Consider the following 13,814-nt stretch of genomic DNA (forward strand, 5'->3'; position numbering starts at 1 on the left):
GGCTGGGAGAGTTGGGGACTGTGGCGATTTCTGGCACGCCTGGCTCCTCGGGCTTCTCAAAGGCTGCAGGAGCGCGCGCTCGGTCACAATGCTGTTTGCCGCTGGCCGCTCCCATCTCCCATGGAGGCTTCTGTCGCTCTTCTGTCCTCTGGTGTGAGCCCCCGAGGTTCTCCCTCTGGAATGCCTTCTTCCCACCCCTCCTGCACGGCTCTCGGCTCCTCTGCAGCAGCAGCAGGACGCTGCTTCTTCGTGGCGCTCACCATGACTGCAGCTGGTCGGCGACGGCTTCGTGGGTCCGGCGTCAGGGGGGAAGGCCCCCAGCCGGGGCGCAGCTCTGTGAGGCCCACTGCACGGTCCCCGGCACCTCGGAGAGGCCCGGCCCACGCGGGTGGGATGAACCAGGACTTTCTACGTCCACAGGACCTCTGACACCGTCTAGATCAACACCTGTCGCCGTTGCTCTGCTCCATGCTGGGCTACCGGCGTGCCCAGAGAGCTCTCCTTCGGGTGTGCATGTCTTGCACAGCCGTGTGTGGCTTCCTTCTCCTTCCTGCTTCTTCATCGCACACCACGACTGCCTGTCAGTGTCCTACCACACTCCGAATACCGCTCTGAGCCCCGGTTTTCTCTTGCCCTGTCTCAGTGAAGGAGGAGGCGAGAAGGCACCTTGCTGGAAGAAGAACTCAGCCAGGGCTCCTGCAATGGCACTTTCTCCCAAGTACTCCACGGGTCTCCAGGCTCTCCCTCCAATGACTGGCTTACTAGATCGTGTGTGTGTGTGTGTGTGTGTGTGTGTGTGTGTGTGGACAGAGGTCGTGTCCTGTACGTCTGTCCCCCCGGGGCCCGGCTCAAGGTCTGGCTCATTACAGACTCACAACACCATCAGACGGACGCACACCCTTTCGCCCTTGGCCCAGGAGTGAGAATGACGGAGGCCCGCGGTCGCGGGGCGGGGATACGTACGCAGATGACGCGGTTGGGGGACCCGATGCTGGACCCAGGGGGGGAGATGGAAGTCTCAGATGTCCGTCTATGCTGTGGGAAAGATGAAGACGGGGGTGAGGAGGGGTGCCCAGGGGGCGGGGGGGGGAGGGCAGGGGTAAAGGCAGCTCTTCGGGGGCACACCAGCGTTCCTGTGACAAGTCTCTCTGCTTCTGTCTTTTGATTTTCTACTTTTTAAAAAACAGAATATTTCATATATTTATTTGAGCTTTCACTAGTGTAAAGCATGTTGAGTTATTCCCAAAGGTCAATTTATAGGACTCTTCTCTCTGTCTATGAAACCCTTCTACATTAAAAAACAAAACCCTGGTGGTCTGAAATGTCTGATGCGATGTAACCTAGCCTTGTGAAATGTTCTGTTGGAATTTGATGGACACTTCTTGCCTGAAAGCTCAAGTGTTTATATGTGTATATATATATATATATATAGTAACATTCCTTTTATTGCCCAGTCAATTTATTTCTACAAATTGTATTCTTTTTCTGGAATTTCTGTCAATGAGAAATTCAAGTTGGGCTGGGAATACGGCCTAGTAGTAAAGTGCTTGTCTCCTATACATGAAGTCCTGGGTTCGATTCCTCAGCACCACATATATAGAAAAAGCCAGAAGTGGCGCTGTGGCTCAAATGGCAGAGAGCCTTGAGCAAAAAGTCAGGGACAGTGCTCAGGCTCTGAGTTCAAGGCCCAGGACTGGCAAAAAAAAAAAAAAAGAAAGAAATTCAAGTCATTTAATTACAGTTAACTTTCTTATATTATTTTAAAGTCCAAGTATAAATAAAAATCCAAAATGCACAGAACTTCAAGTTGCTGGACAGAATGCGTGTGTGTGTATGTGTGTGTGTGTGTCTGTCTGTTGTTGATCACGGGGCTCGAATTCAAGGCCTGGGCGCTGTCCCTGAGCTTTTTCGCTCAGTGCTAGTGCTCTAACACTTTGAACCACAGAGTCACTTCCGGTTCTCTGTTGGTTCGTTGGAGATAAGTGTCTACAGACACTCTTGCCCAGGCTCGGTTCAGAGCAATCCTTGGGGTGTGTGCTGCCGTGGAAAGGTCAGCAGGTTGGGAATCCGGGGGACCACGAGGGAATTCCTGACCTGAGAGACCGGAGATTCCCGGTGTGCAAAACGAATCGGATCGCTCAGTTCTCTCTCACCCTACAATGCCAAGCGTGCAATTTCTCAAACTCTGGATTTTTTTTTTCCTGTACTTGCGCTTCAACTCAGAGCCTGGGCACTGTCCTTTGGTTTCTTCACTCAAGGCTGGCACTATACCACGTAAGCCACGCTTTCACGTCCAGCCTCTTTAGTGATTAATTGGAGATGAGAGTCCCGATGAGCTGGGATTACAGACTAGAGCCCCTGGTGCCCGGCCAAACTTTGCATGCTGAGCTTAGAGTGGACTTAGGAAGATGAATTTAGGTAGAACATTCTGCGATACCAAATCATAAAGTGAGAGAGAATAAAATTCAACATTTTATTTCAATCTTCCTGACTAAATGGAAGAGAACTCTTAATTTGGTGCTAAAACATTTCAACAACTGCCATAATTCCCCTTACTAATTCTCCACCCCTGCCCACTTTTTTTTTTTTTTTTTGTGGCCAGTCCTGGGCCTTGGACTCAGGGCCTGAGCACTGTCCCTGGCTTCTTTTTGCTCAAGGCTAGCACTCTGCCACTTGAGCCACAGCGCCGCTTCTGGCCGTTTTCTGTATATGTGGTGCTGGGGAATCGAACCTAGGGCCTCGTGTATCCGAGGCAGGCACTCTTGCCACTAGGCTATATCCCCAGCCCCCCTGCCCACTTTTAAACTAAGGAGAGCACTGGCCAAAGTAACTAGAATTTTAAGGATCTGTCTGTCTGTCTTTCTTAAAGAAAAAAGACTTCAGAATATGAAGCTTTAAATTAAAAATAACCTAAATTTTGAGACTTGTGTAAAAGATTCTTCATAACTATTTCATTGTCATTGAATGAATTCTATGGTTGCCTTCCCTTTCTAGCAAGAATTACACTAGTTTCTGCTTGGAATTATAAGATTATATTTTATGTTAAGTAAAAAGCAGCGAGTTAAAAAAAGTAGTGAGGTGATTTAAAGGAAAATATTAAGTTGAAAATTCTACGAGGACATGATAGACATAAACCAAGCATCAGGGCTTTAAAGAATAACTCCGTCTGGGAACTGCCTCCAAAGAGGTGGAGATTGGGTCTTTTCACGTCGTAAATGGCACAAGCTTTGGGGGGAAAAAAAGATTTACGAATAGCTCAAAAAAGCACAACACAACAAAACACTACACATTGGTAGTGCAGCTCTGCAATCAAACCACATGAAGCGGATGAAGTGGCAAAGGAGACGTAGTAATCGTTGGGCAGACACTGTACCTTTGTGATTTTAGTCGATGAGATTAGCCCCACATAGTAAAGTCTCGAGGGGCCAAGTCGACAGTCGAGACCAGGATGTGAAAACACGCTGGAGATCCAGTGCTGTTCCCCGCACCCCCACATTCTGCCCAGGTCCCCTTCGCAGTCGGAAGACCTGCCACTAACACACAGCTCCCCTCGCTGGCGGCTACAGCTGGCCGCAGAGGACCCAGCTTGCTCACCTTCAGCTTCTTCTCTGCCCGCGCTGCTTGCTTGCAGATGGGGTGCCACACCTCCGAACCTAAGGGCCCAGAAAAAGAACAGAGGCTCAGACCTTTGCAGCTTACCAGCGCTTTGAACCTTTCCTTTTCCGCCCTGTCTTCCTGAGCTGCCTGAAGAGCCACTGGCGGTCCAGTCTCACTGCTCACACACCTTTTCTGTGTGTGTGTGTGTGTGTGTGTGTGTGTGTGTGTGTGTGTGTGTGTGGCCCAAATCCTACCTACTTATCCAGCTCAGGTCTCACAGGAGGCCCCTGCCAACTTCCTTACCTGCCAGCCGGGGGTGACTCCTCTCTCCTCTCGGTTCCATAGCACACTATGGCTGTCTTCATACGCACAGCTTTAAGTCCCAGCGGTCTGTGGGCTTACTACATCAACAGCACTGCCCCTGGGTCTAGCTCCCACAGCGTCCATGGGCGGCTTTGGCCTTAGTGGGGGGCCGTACGTGTCAGCGAGGTGAATGGGTGATGAGCAGCAGTGAGTGAACATAGCAGGTGGTGAATAAATATTCCTTCCATGAACGAATGGCAGTGGGGGGGGGAGGGGGGGTGAAAGGAAATGACAGACAACAGCAAACTCTCCAGACTGCCTTTCTCTTCAGACTTATGGCTTGTTAGAATGACTGCCTTTAAGGGCACACCGATGCTCTTAAGCGGTGCATATCCTGCCCAAGAGCGTTGTCTTGACCTCCTAATTCCCCAGAGACGCCAGGCTCCCCAAGCGGAGTCTATTTGTGTTCCCGGTGCCCGCATTTTATTGTGAGTGGATGCACAGTCGGCCAGCCCAACTCGAGGCCGATTTGGAAAGGCATGAGCAACAGGTGGCTAGCCACATGCTCAGAAGCTCCAAATAGTGCGCATTCCTCACTGATGGGGCAGGTGTCCTGGATTAGAAGGAAAAATAGGAACATATCACCCCTAGGGAGCCAATCCTCTCTTAATAAGCCCTAAAAGGAAAGACACCAACAAATGGCTGGATTCCTGATTCTCCAGATGGCGTTTGTTTGTCTGACTTTGTTTCTAGGATATATTTCCCAGTATGGTTCGCTTCCTGGTGCCCCTAGGTCTGGAATACTTGCGAAGGGACAGGGAGTGGTGTTAGGTCAATTAATCAGACCCCAGAGCAGAGAAGAGCATCGATCCGCCCCAAGTATAGTGCTCTGGGTTTTTGTGTCTGCTCTACCACAATGCATCCTCTCTCTGGGTCTCAATTTCTTCATCTGAATTACAATGCGGACTTGGGAGGTCTTGGAGATTATTTTCACCTACAAGATTTTTTAAAGGCATTTTTTTGTGTGTCTGTGTGTTGGTCCTGGGGCTTGGACTCAGGGCCTGGGCACTGTCCCTGAGCTTCTTTTTGCTCAAGGCTGGCACTCTACCGCTTGAGCCACAGCGCCACTTCTGGCTTTTTGTGACTAGTTCATTGGAGATGAGTCCTTTCCTGACTAGGATGGCTTTGAACTGTGATCCACAGTTCTCAGCCTCCTGAGTAGCTAGGACTGCAGATGTGAGCCACCAATGCCTAGCTAGGTTTTAAAATTTTTGATGCAAAGTCTAAGACCTCTCTCTCTCTCTCTCTGCACCAGTACTGGGGCTTTACATTCTCACTTGGCTTTTTTTGCTCAAGGCTGACATTCTACCACGAGACTCACACCTTGACCTTTGGTTTTCAGCTGTCTAACTGGAGATAAGAGTCTCAGATTTATCTGCATGGGCTGGCTTTGAACTGCAATCCTTAGATATTTGTCTCCTGGATAGCTAGGGTTACAGGGATAAGACAGCAGCATCTGGCCAAGATTTTGAATCTAGGTCCAATTGCGTCTTTTGTAGAGTACGACTGTTGTAGGAATCTTTTCTGCCGATATTCCTGGCTAGTCTCAATTATTCAATTATTCCATTATGCTTGATGCCTTCCTAGGTAGAATGCAGTGGTTCTCAGAGTCCAGTAGAGGGACTCTGGGTCTGTGGCTTGAGTCAGCCAGCACAGGGTGTGTCCACTGCCAACCAAGCTGAGTTTCTTTGGGGAGTTTAAATTAGAGAGCATTTCCGGTTCCTTTTGGAGTCACTCCTGAATCCACTAGGAGTTGTTTATGACTGGGGCTGTGTGGCAAAAAACCTGTGACCCAGGTCACTAGGAAATGGACGAGGCTGACACAGAGGTCTGAGAGGAAGACGAGATTAGGAGGAGGTGCCGAAGGCCGGAGTCCTCCTGGGAGGCGATGTGTGTGTGTGTGTACGCTGGGGCTCAGGTTGAACCGTCTCTTACTTTTTGACTCCATGACACTGAACTTATCTGAAATAAAACAGCCACAAATGGCCAGTACTTCAGCCTTTTGTGTATGGGAAAGCTTATTTAAAACAAGAAACAGGAGGTGACTGGTAAGTATCAAAAGCTGTAAAGAAAATGAAACCGGAAATGAAACAAAAACCCAAGAGATCTGGGAGTTAGTAGCGCAAAATGATATAAGTAAAAGAAGATCAAAAAAGAATTTCCTGAGAGTTAGCAGTAAACTCAGATAAGTAAAGGTTAAAAAAAAAAAGGTGATAAGGAGACTTGTTTATTTATTTGTGGTTGGTGGTGGGGCTTGAACTCAGGGCCTAGGCCCTGTCCCTGAGCGCCAGCGCTCCAGGCTAGCACGCTACCACCTTGAGCCACCGTGCCACCTCCAGTCTTCTGGTGGTTGGTGAGCGATAACAGTGCCACAGACTTGGAATCATGACCCTCAGATCTCGGTCTCCCGAGTAGGCGGGATTACAGGCGGGCGCGACCAGAGCCTGGCGTGGTCAGCTGAAGCGACACCCTCGGTCAGCAGCTCAGCAGATGACGCTAACAGCAAGCTGACACCCGGCGGGGAGAGCGTGGGCATTGTGTTCCACGGACGCCATCCCCGAGCCCAACGCCGTGCCTGGTCCCTGTGCTTGGTAACGCAGCATGTGCGTGACACGCACACGCGCACACGCGCACACGCACACGCACACACACGCACACACAGCATACTGGGGACTTAGGTATTATTTTAATTCAGTGTTAGAGAGAGCCTGTTCCTGGGCCTGTGAACTTTATAACAATGGCACTTAATAGAGAAGAGCAATAACGGACCTCTGCTGCGCTCCACGCAGAGCACCGAGGGTCCTCAACGGTGACGGTACCGGGCCAGCAGCCGGCACTGGGGAGTCCGTTCCAGCCCGGCGCAGCCAGCCCGAGCGCTTCTCAGGAGCGCGTGTGGAGAGAGCCGGCAGGGCCGGGCTCTGTAATAAGCCCGACCCTCGCGACGGCCCTGTGCCGCGGAGCCTGGGAGGCCTCGAGGGCCGGGCCACCCGCTCGGCTTGTCTGCCGGCAAGCGCTGAAGGTGGGGACGTGGCTCAAGTGGCAGAGCGCTGGCCCGGAGCAAAAAGAACCCAGACCCAAACCACAACAAACAAACCCGCATGGAGGAGAGCCCCCGATGACACACGGACAGCGGTTTCCAGATGCTTCTCAGTTCTGCAAGGCCAGCAGCCTGTTCCCTTTGGCCTAGCCTGCTCTGAGTTGGGTTTCTGTCACCTAAAAAGTCCAGACTAATGAAACATCTCATCACAGGAAAGCCTGAGTATCTGACAAGCTCTACACCTGCCCCGAAGGCAATTCTGTTCCTCAGGAAATAGAGGAAGCCAACCCGGGAGATCTCCACCCTAGACCTAATTCCGACCGACGCGGACAAGGTGTCTGAGGAAGCAGATGCGACGTGAGACTGGCAGGGAAAATGGCCACGTCTTCTTGAGTTGGTGGTGGCCAGAGAGGAGCTGGTTGTACCCTTACTTCTGAAATACAATCCTCACATGCCACACTGCAATACTCTCTTTACGATTCAAGATGCTTGAGAACCCTTCAGTCTAAAATGAAAAAGGTAGCTCGTCAAAAATTAAAATGTACTCTATTTAAAACGAAATATGTTCGGCACAGTCAGGCTAGGAAACAGCAACTCAGGAAGACTCTGAAATTATATAGTAGGATTGGGGAAACATGAGATGGAAAGTTTTAACATCTTACTCCTACTACCTAAGCTGTCAGGAGAGCGATCCAATGTCAAGTAGCAATGCTAAACTATGAAACCATAGCAATTTGCAGCATGACACATGGGAAAGGGGGTTTGGAGATACTGGTAGATGCCCCCATCTGTACCGGCGGAACTCACTTGTGAGTTACTCGTTAGAGGAAGGGAGGCCTTATCCCCAGCTGTACCCGAAAGTCAGACCTCCAGATACCAAGATCCTGTGTCATCTGAGCTAAAAACACACCATGGTCTGAAATAGACTCAGCTGTACGACAGAGGGGCTCTGTGGAGGCATGCAAGGGCCCGGCTGCTATCTGAGGAACCCAGAACCAAGGCTCTTTCTCCATTTGGGGCCATGGACACATTTCTGAAAATCTGATGAAAGCGACAGACTTTCTTTTTTTCTTTTTCTTTTTTTTTTTTTTTGGCCAGTCCTGGGCCTTGGACTCAGGGCCTGAGCACTGTCCCTGGCTTCTTTTTGCTCAAGGCTAGCACTCCGCCACCTGAGCCACAGCGCCGCTTCTGGCCGTTTTCCATATATGTGGTGCTGGGGAATCCAACCGAGAGCTTCACGTGTAGGAGGCAAGTGCTCTTGCCACTAGGCCGTATTCCCAGCCCCATGCGACAGACTTTCTTTCTCAGGAAACACACCTACCTGACGCGTTCAGCCAACGGTTTCAGGACAGTCGCAGAATTCAGAAGGCCGGCAGGGGTACATGGCTACTTCTATCGAGAATTGCTTTAAAGAAACCCCAGCAGGGGAGACCGGCTAACGCTGGCCACGCACTGTGACCTCTGTCGGCGAGACTATTCATACTTTTTACCTCACAGGTCTGCTGGGGCGCTGCGCTGCGTATGACGTTGAAACTCGTAATAAGGTACCTGGCGAATATTAAATGCTTAACCGTTATCAGGGTGACATTTTGTTATTACTAGTATCATCATCATTTTATCATGTGTATCGTTGGGAGGACTTACGATTGTGTGTGTGTGTGTGTGTGCCTGTGTGTGTGTGAGTGTGTGTGTGTGTGTGTGTGCGCGCGCACAAGCGCCTGTCTGCCTCCCTACCGGTACTGGGGATTGAACTCAGTGCCCGGGCACTGCGGGTTAGCTTTTTATGCTCAAGGCTCTCACTCTCCCATCTGCGCCACAGCTCTACTTCTGACATTTTGGTGATTCATTGGAGGTAAGAGTCTCTTGGACTTTCCTGCCCGGGGTTGGCTTTGAACCCTGATCCTCAGATCTCAGCCTCCTGAGTAGCCAGGATGACAGGTGCGAGCCACCCTGGTGTAGGGCAAGACTTACACTTTTGTTACAATACTTTCTACTGGCAGTGAGATTTGTTCTAGGACTTCATCAATTATTTCCCGCCTGGTGGGTTTTGGTCCACTATACAAATGATGACAAAGAAGAGTTTGGAAACATGCCGTGTGTTGGAATGGGGTTGGAGGGGTAGCCTGTGGTATAGACAGAAGGGGAGGAAGGCTTCCCTCTCCCTTTCCCTGGGTGCAGGCACATTGAGAGCAAGAGTAAAGTCCATCTAATGAACCAATTAGGAGTGCAGAAAAAAATCCGCTCGGTCCTACAACCTTTGTGATCTCAGTGTAAGTTCGGCCTTAGACGTGCAGCATTTTAAAGCTATTATTTTGCTGTACAAAAATCAGTGACCTAATTTCCTGGCTGAAACCTCCATGAAGGGTTTGGATCGCAGGCAGATTAGAGGTCTGGCATCCTTACAGAAGCCGCTTAAAGACCGAACGCACAACAGAATTTGAGGCAAATGAAAGAAAACTTGTTCTCATCTCCTGGGGCCCTGGAAGTTCTCTTGCAGACAGACATCAGGCCTCTTCCAGTGAGGGTCCGTCAGAAAGCCACCACACCACGACGAAAGAAAGCACAAGCGGGCCAAAGACTCTCGCGAGGACCGGCTGGGCCGCCGGGGGCCTGAGCTTTGCGGGCACCCACACCCCCGGTCTCTGTTCCCAGCGAGGTGCCCCCCCTTTCCCGGCCTCCCAGACCTGATCCAGGCCCTTCTCTATTTACTCTCGACATGATTACCGTTATTACTATCTTTTTTTTTTTCCAGTCCTGGGCCTTGAACTCAGAGCCTGAGCACTGTCCCTGGCTTCTTTTTGCTCAAGGCTAGCACTCTGCCACTTGAGCCACAGCGCCACTTCTGGCCATTTTCTGTATATGTGGTGCTGGGGAATCGAACCCAGGGCCTCATGTATAGGAGGCAGGCACTCTTGCCACTAGGCCATATCCCCAGCCCCGTTATTACTGTCTTTAAGTAGTTGTGCACAGGGGTCTCCCTTCAACCGGTCAGGCTATGAGTATGACCTTGACCAAGGTCACCCTGTCCGCATCCTCCCCCACGGTTCCCAACTCCCCCCATCCCCCCAAAGTCCCCCATCCGTGTTCACACACGTACACTGCGCACGATGACGTCGTTTGCCTGCCCTTCCTTTCTCCAGCTGTCGGCTGCACCCCATATCTCACCCGTGACCCTCTCCCCCCCCGGCCACACAGCTTCCTGGCATACGTTTGGCCACCCCCTAAGTTAGTTGCTCACATGAATCACCCCACTGCGTGGACCCTGCTTTCGTGAACACGCTTTCTATACGTGCATATGACTCTCGTGTATGTGTTGTCATATATGCTTATGTCATTTAGGCCTAACCAGCACACACGAGAGAAAGCACACGACCTTTGTGTCTCTGGGTCTCACTTCCTGTGCTTAGCATGATTTCTTCCGGCTCTACCCATTTCCATCGAATGTATTCCAGGTCTATCTATTCACAGCGCCTTTCGCGGTTGGCCCTGGGAGTTTCGACTCCCGCGTGGTTAAGGTCGGTGTCCTCTTCCCGAGGGACCCCTGGTCCCCTCACGCCTGAATCGCTGCCCCCTAACAGAAGGCCGGGTGCACAGCGCGGCCTCCATAGACTGGGCCAGGGTGCGAGAGTGATATTCCCCTCACGTGACCGGAGAAGGAAGACGGGCGGAGGGGACGCCATCCTAACAGCCAGCAGCCGACTTCGGACGCCGCCTGAACCCAGGCGCCCTGGCGGGGCCCTTTCTCTCCCGAGGAAGGGTCTCCCGCCGCGTCTGAAGGGTATGGTTTTGAGTCCTGGCGCCTCTGCCTTGTAAACGTGGCCCGGGCCCGGTTCTCAGCGGCAGCCGAGACCCAACGCCCACAGCCCGAGTGCGCGTGACTCTCGCTTTGCGGAGCCGAGCCCTCTCATTCCACGACCGCTCAGCATCCCTCGAGGCGGGCTCTTGAGTGCCCTACAATTACACCCACTCTCGCAGGAGCCACGAGAGGAGGGATGAGTATAATTAACGAGAGGATGACAGGCCCTTCCTCACCACCACCAATATCTCCTGCCTCTCAGCGGCGTTTCTGCCTGAGGCTCCATAGTGCTTTCTCTCCCATGATCACAGACCTGCTCCCTCCACTTGCTCACTTAACTCTTCAGCGTGTGGGAACCTGGGCGAGGCAGGAGGCCGATCCACGGCTTGTCTGATAACCATGCTCCCTGCCGGCTGCGTCCTCAGTTGCTAGGACAGCACTGGGCACACACCGAACACTCAAAAGTCGCTTGTCAGTTCAACACCAAGGAGCAGGCCACCTGTGGCTCAGGCCCGTAATCCTTGCTACTCAGGAGGCTGAGATCTGAGGACTGCACTTCAAAACCAGCCCAGGCCGGAAAGTTGGTGAGACGCTCATCGCCAATTAACTACCAAAAAGCTAGAAGCGGAGTTGTGGCTCTAGTCTTGAGTGGGAAAGCTAAAGAGACGGAGGCCCCGGCCCCGAGTTCAAGTGCCAGTACTGGTACAAAATAAGAATAGCATGACATCCGAAAGCAAGCAGACAAGCCAAACCACACAGGGAGCTTCCCACGAATCCGGAATTTACTAGGCCTGTATCTTCCAGGGACTGTATGTTACTAGTCTGTCTTACAGATTAGGCATTCAAGGTTCAGACACTTTAAGAGACTTTTTCAAGATCAAAAACGTAGTTAGCGGCAGAGCCTGGACTCAACAGGCCCAACTTGAGGAAGTCTGGGTCAGAGCTGCTAGTTGGGAAAGGCCCAAGGGCCGGGGATTCGGACGGGAAGATGAGGTGCTGCTGATATCCCACCGAGGCCCTGGTCCTCTGATGTGGGTGTGGAAGCAGGCTGAACACTGTGAGTGTGTTCACTCCAGCAGTTTCCACGGTGGCTGGGGCCCACGAGGACACGCATTTTAGAAGATTCAGGACCAACGCACTGAGGGAGGGGTAGGGAACTGAGTGACAGCCAGGGCCCGGGTGCCAGGAAGGAAGGGACACAGAGCCCTGGAGAGGAGGCCAGAGCCCAGAGTCCAGGGGCCAGAGGCCAGGGGCCAGGGGCCAGACTGCTGTGCTCCTCAAGGCTCTGATCTCAGCGCCTGGAACTCAAGGTTGTGGGCATCTATGGTGAGGGTGAACTTCTTAGGAAGATCCACTCCCTCTAAATGGTTGTGGATTACTTTCTAGAAAAACACAGAAGGGCCTCTCATCCCTCTCCAAAACACTCTTCAGCCAGGTAGGCAAGGCTAATCGTAATGATCCAAGCAAGGAAGATCAGCCATGGTGTGTGGTGCAAGGTCAAGGTCAAGGTCAAGCGAGGAGGTCAGCCATGTGGAAGAGCAGGTGGAGCCATGGTGTGTGGTGCAAGGTCAAGGTCAAGGTCAAGCGAGGAGGTCAGCCATGTGGAAGAGCAGGTGGAGCCATGGTGTGTGGTGCAAGGTCAAGGTCAAGGTCAAGCGAGGAGGTCAGCCATGGGGAAGGGCAGGTGGAGCCATGGTGTATGGTGCAAGGTCAAGGTCCAGCGAGGAGGTCAGCCATGGGGAAGGGCAGGTGGAGCCATGGTCTGTGGTGCAAGGTCACGGTCAGGAGCAAGGGGGTCTCAAGAGAGTCCAGCAAGTCTGAGCCACGCTGGAGGGGACCAGGTGCCGATGAAGAGCCGGGAGGCCCAGGCAGGAGGGAGTGTGTGATGAAATGCATCGTGGGTGAGCGAGTCTAGGATGGAGGGATTTCCAAACAGGGATGCACGAAGGCGCGGGGAAGGAACACGGGTTTATCCCAGGGACGGAAATCGTCTTGCCCGAAGGCCTGGCCCGCCTCCCCATGTCCTCTTCGTCATGAGCCTGCACCCAAGCCACCCGGCGCCTCTGGGGCTCCCACAATTACCATCTCTTCACCCACCCTAGATCTTACGGATCCCGTCCCCTCGGGCCGGTGCGCCCGGTCCCTCCATGCTCCCTCTCTTTGCCCTGGTGCTACGGTATGAACGTTCTGCGTGTGGACGTGCGGCCTTCCTTGCGACTGCATTAGCAGGCCAGGGCTTTGGGGAGGTGATGACTTCATGAAAGAGATGCCGTCCTTATGAAAGGGGTCGCAGGGGCTGCCTCGCCAGTGAGGACGCAGCCAGAAGGCAGTGTCAGGGAGAGACGGGGTGTCACTGCGTCCACAGATCTGCTGGTGCCCCGGTTGTGGGTTGTCCAGTCTCTGACAGGCACTAAGTGTTGTTTGTCTCCCGGCCTACGGGAGTTGGTTTCAGAGGCCCAAGGAGACTGAGACGCCTGCTAGCGAGCGCTCGCTCCTTGGGATGGAGTCTTCCCCAGCACTCCTCCACTCCGCCCTCCGCCCCTCGTGGCACCCCCGGGTGGCTGGCCCCGGTGCGAGCACTGGCTGGGGGCCGGTGTGGACTGCAGGGTGGCGCGGGCAGCCTGCTGGGGAGGCGGGCTCAGGGCTAGAGAGGGTCTCTGGGGTCTGGTTGCCCGGGCTAGCTGGGAGGAAGCAGGTGACATGCCACTCCGCATCAGTCACGCCGGCCCCTTTCCCCAGCCACTCCGCGGGGGCCGAGCGAATCGCCGTTCCCAAGACAAGCGCGTGGCAACGACCGCAGGAAACGGAAGGGGATGGCGCCCGTTTTCCGGTCACCGGGCGCCCGGATGTGCTCACCTGTGAGGTACATCTCTTCCCCTTCGGTGAACATCTGGTGGCAGCGCACACATCTGGCACAGGTGGGGTGGTAGTGCTTCCCGCCCGCCTGCAGAAACCAAGGGGTGAAATGGATGTCAGACCCGGGGCTCCTGGGTGGATTTGGTGAGTGCCTTTCCCCTTTCC

The 13,814-nt window shown here is 53.0% G+C and overlaps 1 protein-coding gene across 4 annotated transcripts in view; it reads right to left on the bottom strand.

The window, feature by feature from the left end:
• The window catches only part of Ablim3 (actin binding LIM protein family member 3), an 88,951-nt gene that overhangs the window by 17,983 nt on the left and 57,154 nt on the right, over window positions 1-13,814 (bottom strand). For all 4 annotated transcript variants that reach the window (XM_048331197.1, XM_048331199.1, XM_048331196.1 and 1 more), the window contains 3 exons: window positions 13,650-13,737; window positions 3,595-3,653; window positions 964-1,035 (listed from right to left, as the gene is read on the bottom strand). In XM_048331197.1, the coding sequence (XP_048187154.1) occupies window positions 964-1,035; window positions 3,595-3,653; window positions 13,650-13,737 (219 nt within the window). The remainder of the gene's footprint in view (window positions 1-963; window positions 1,036-3,594; window positions 3,654-13,649; window positions 13,738-13,814) is intronic.

Source organism: Perognathus longimembris, chromosome 22 (genome assembly GCF_023159225.1).
Source record: "Perognathus longimembris pacificus isolate PPM17 chromosome 22, ASM2315922v1, whole genome shotgun sequence".
In the NCBI taxonomy this organism is placed as follows: Eukaryota; Metazoa; Chordata; class Mammalia; order Rodentia; family Heteromyidae; genus Perognathus; species Perognathus longimembris.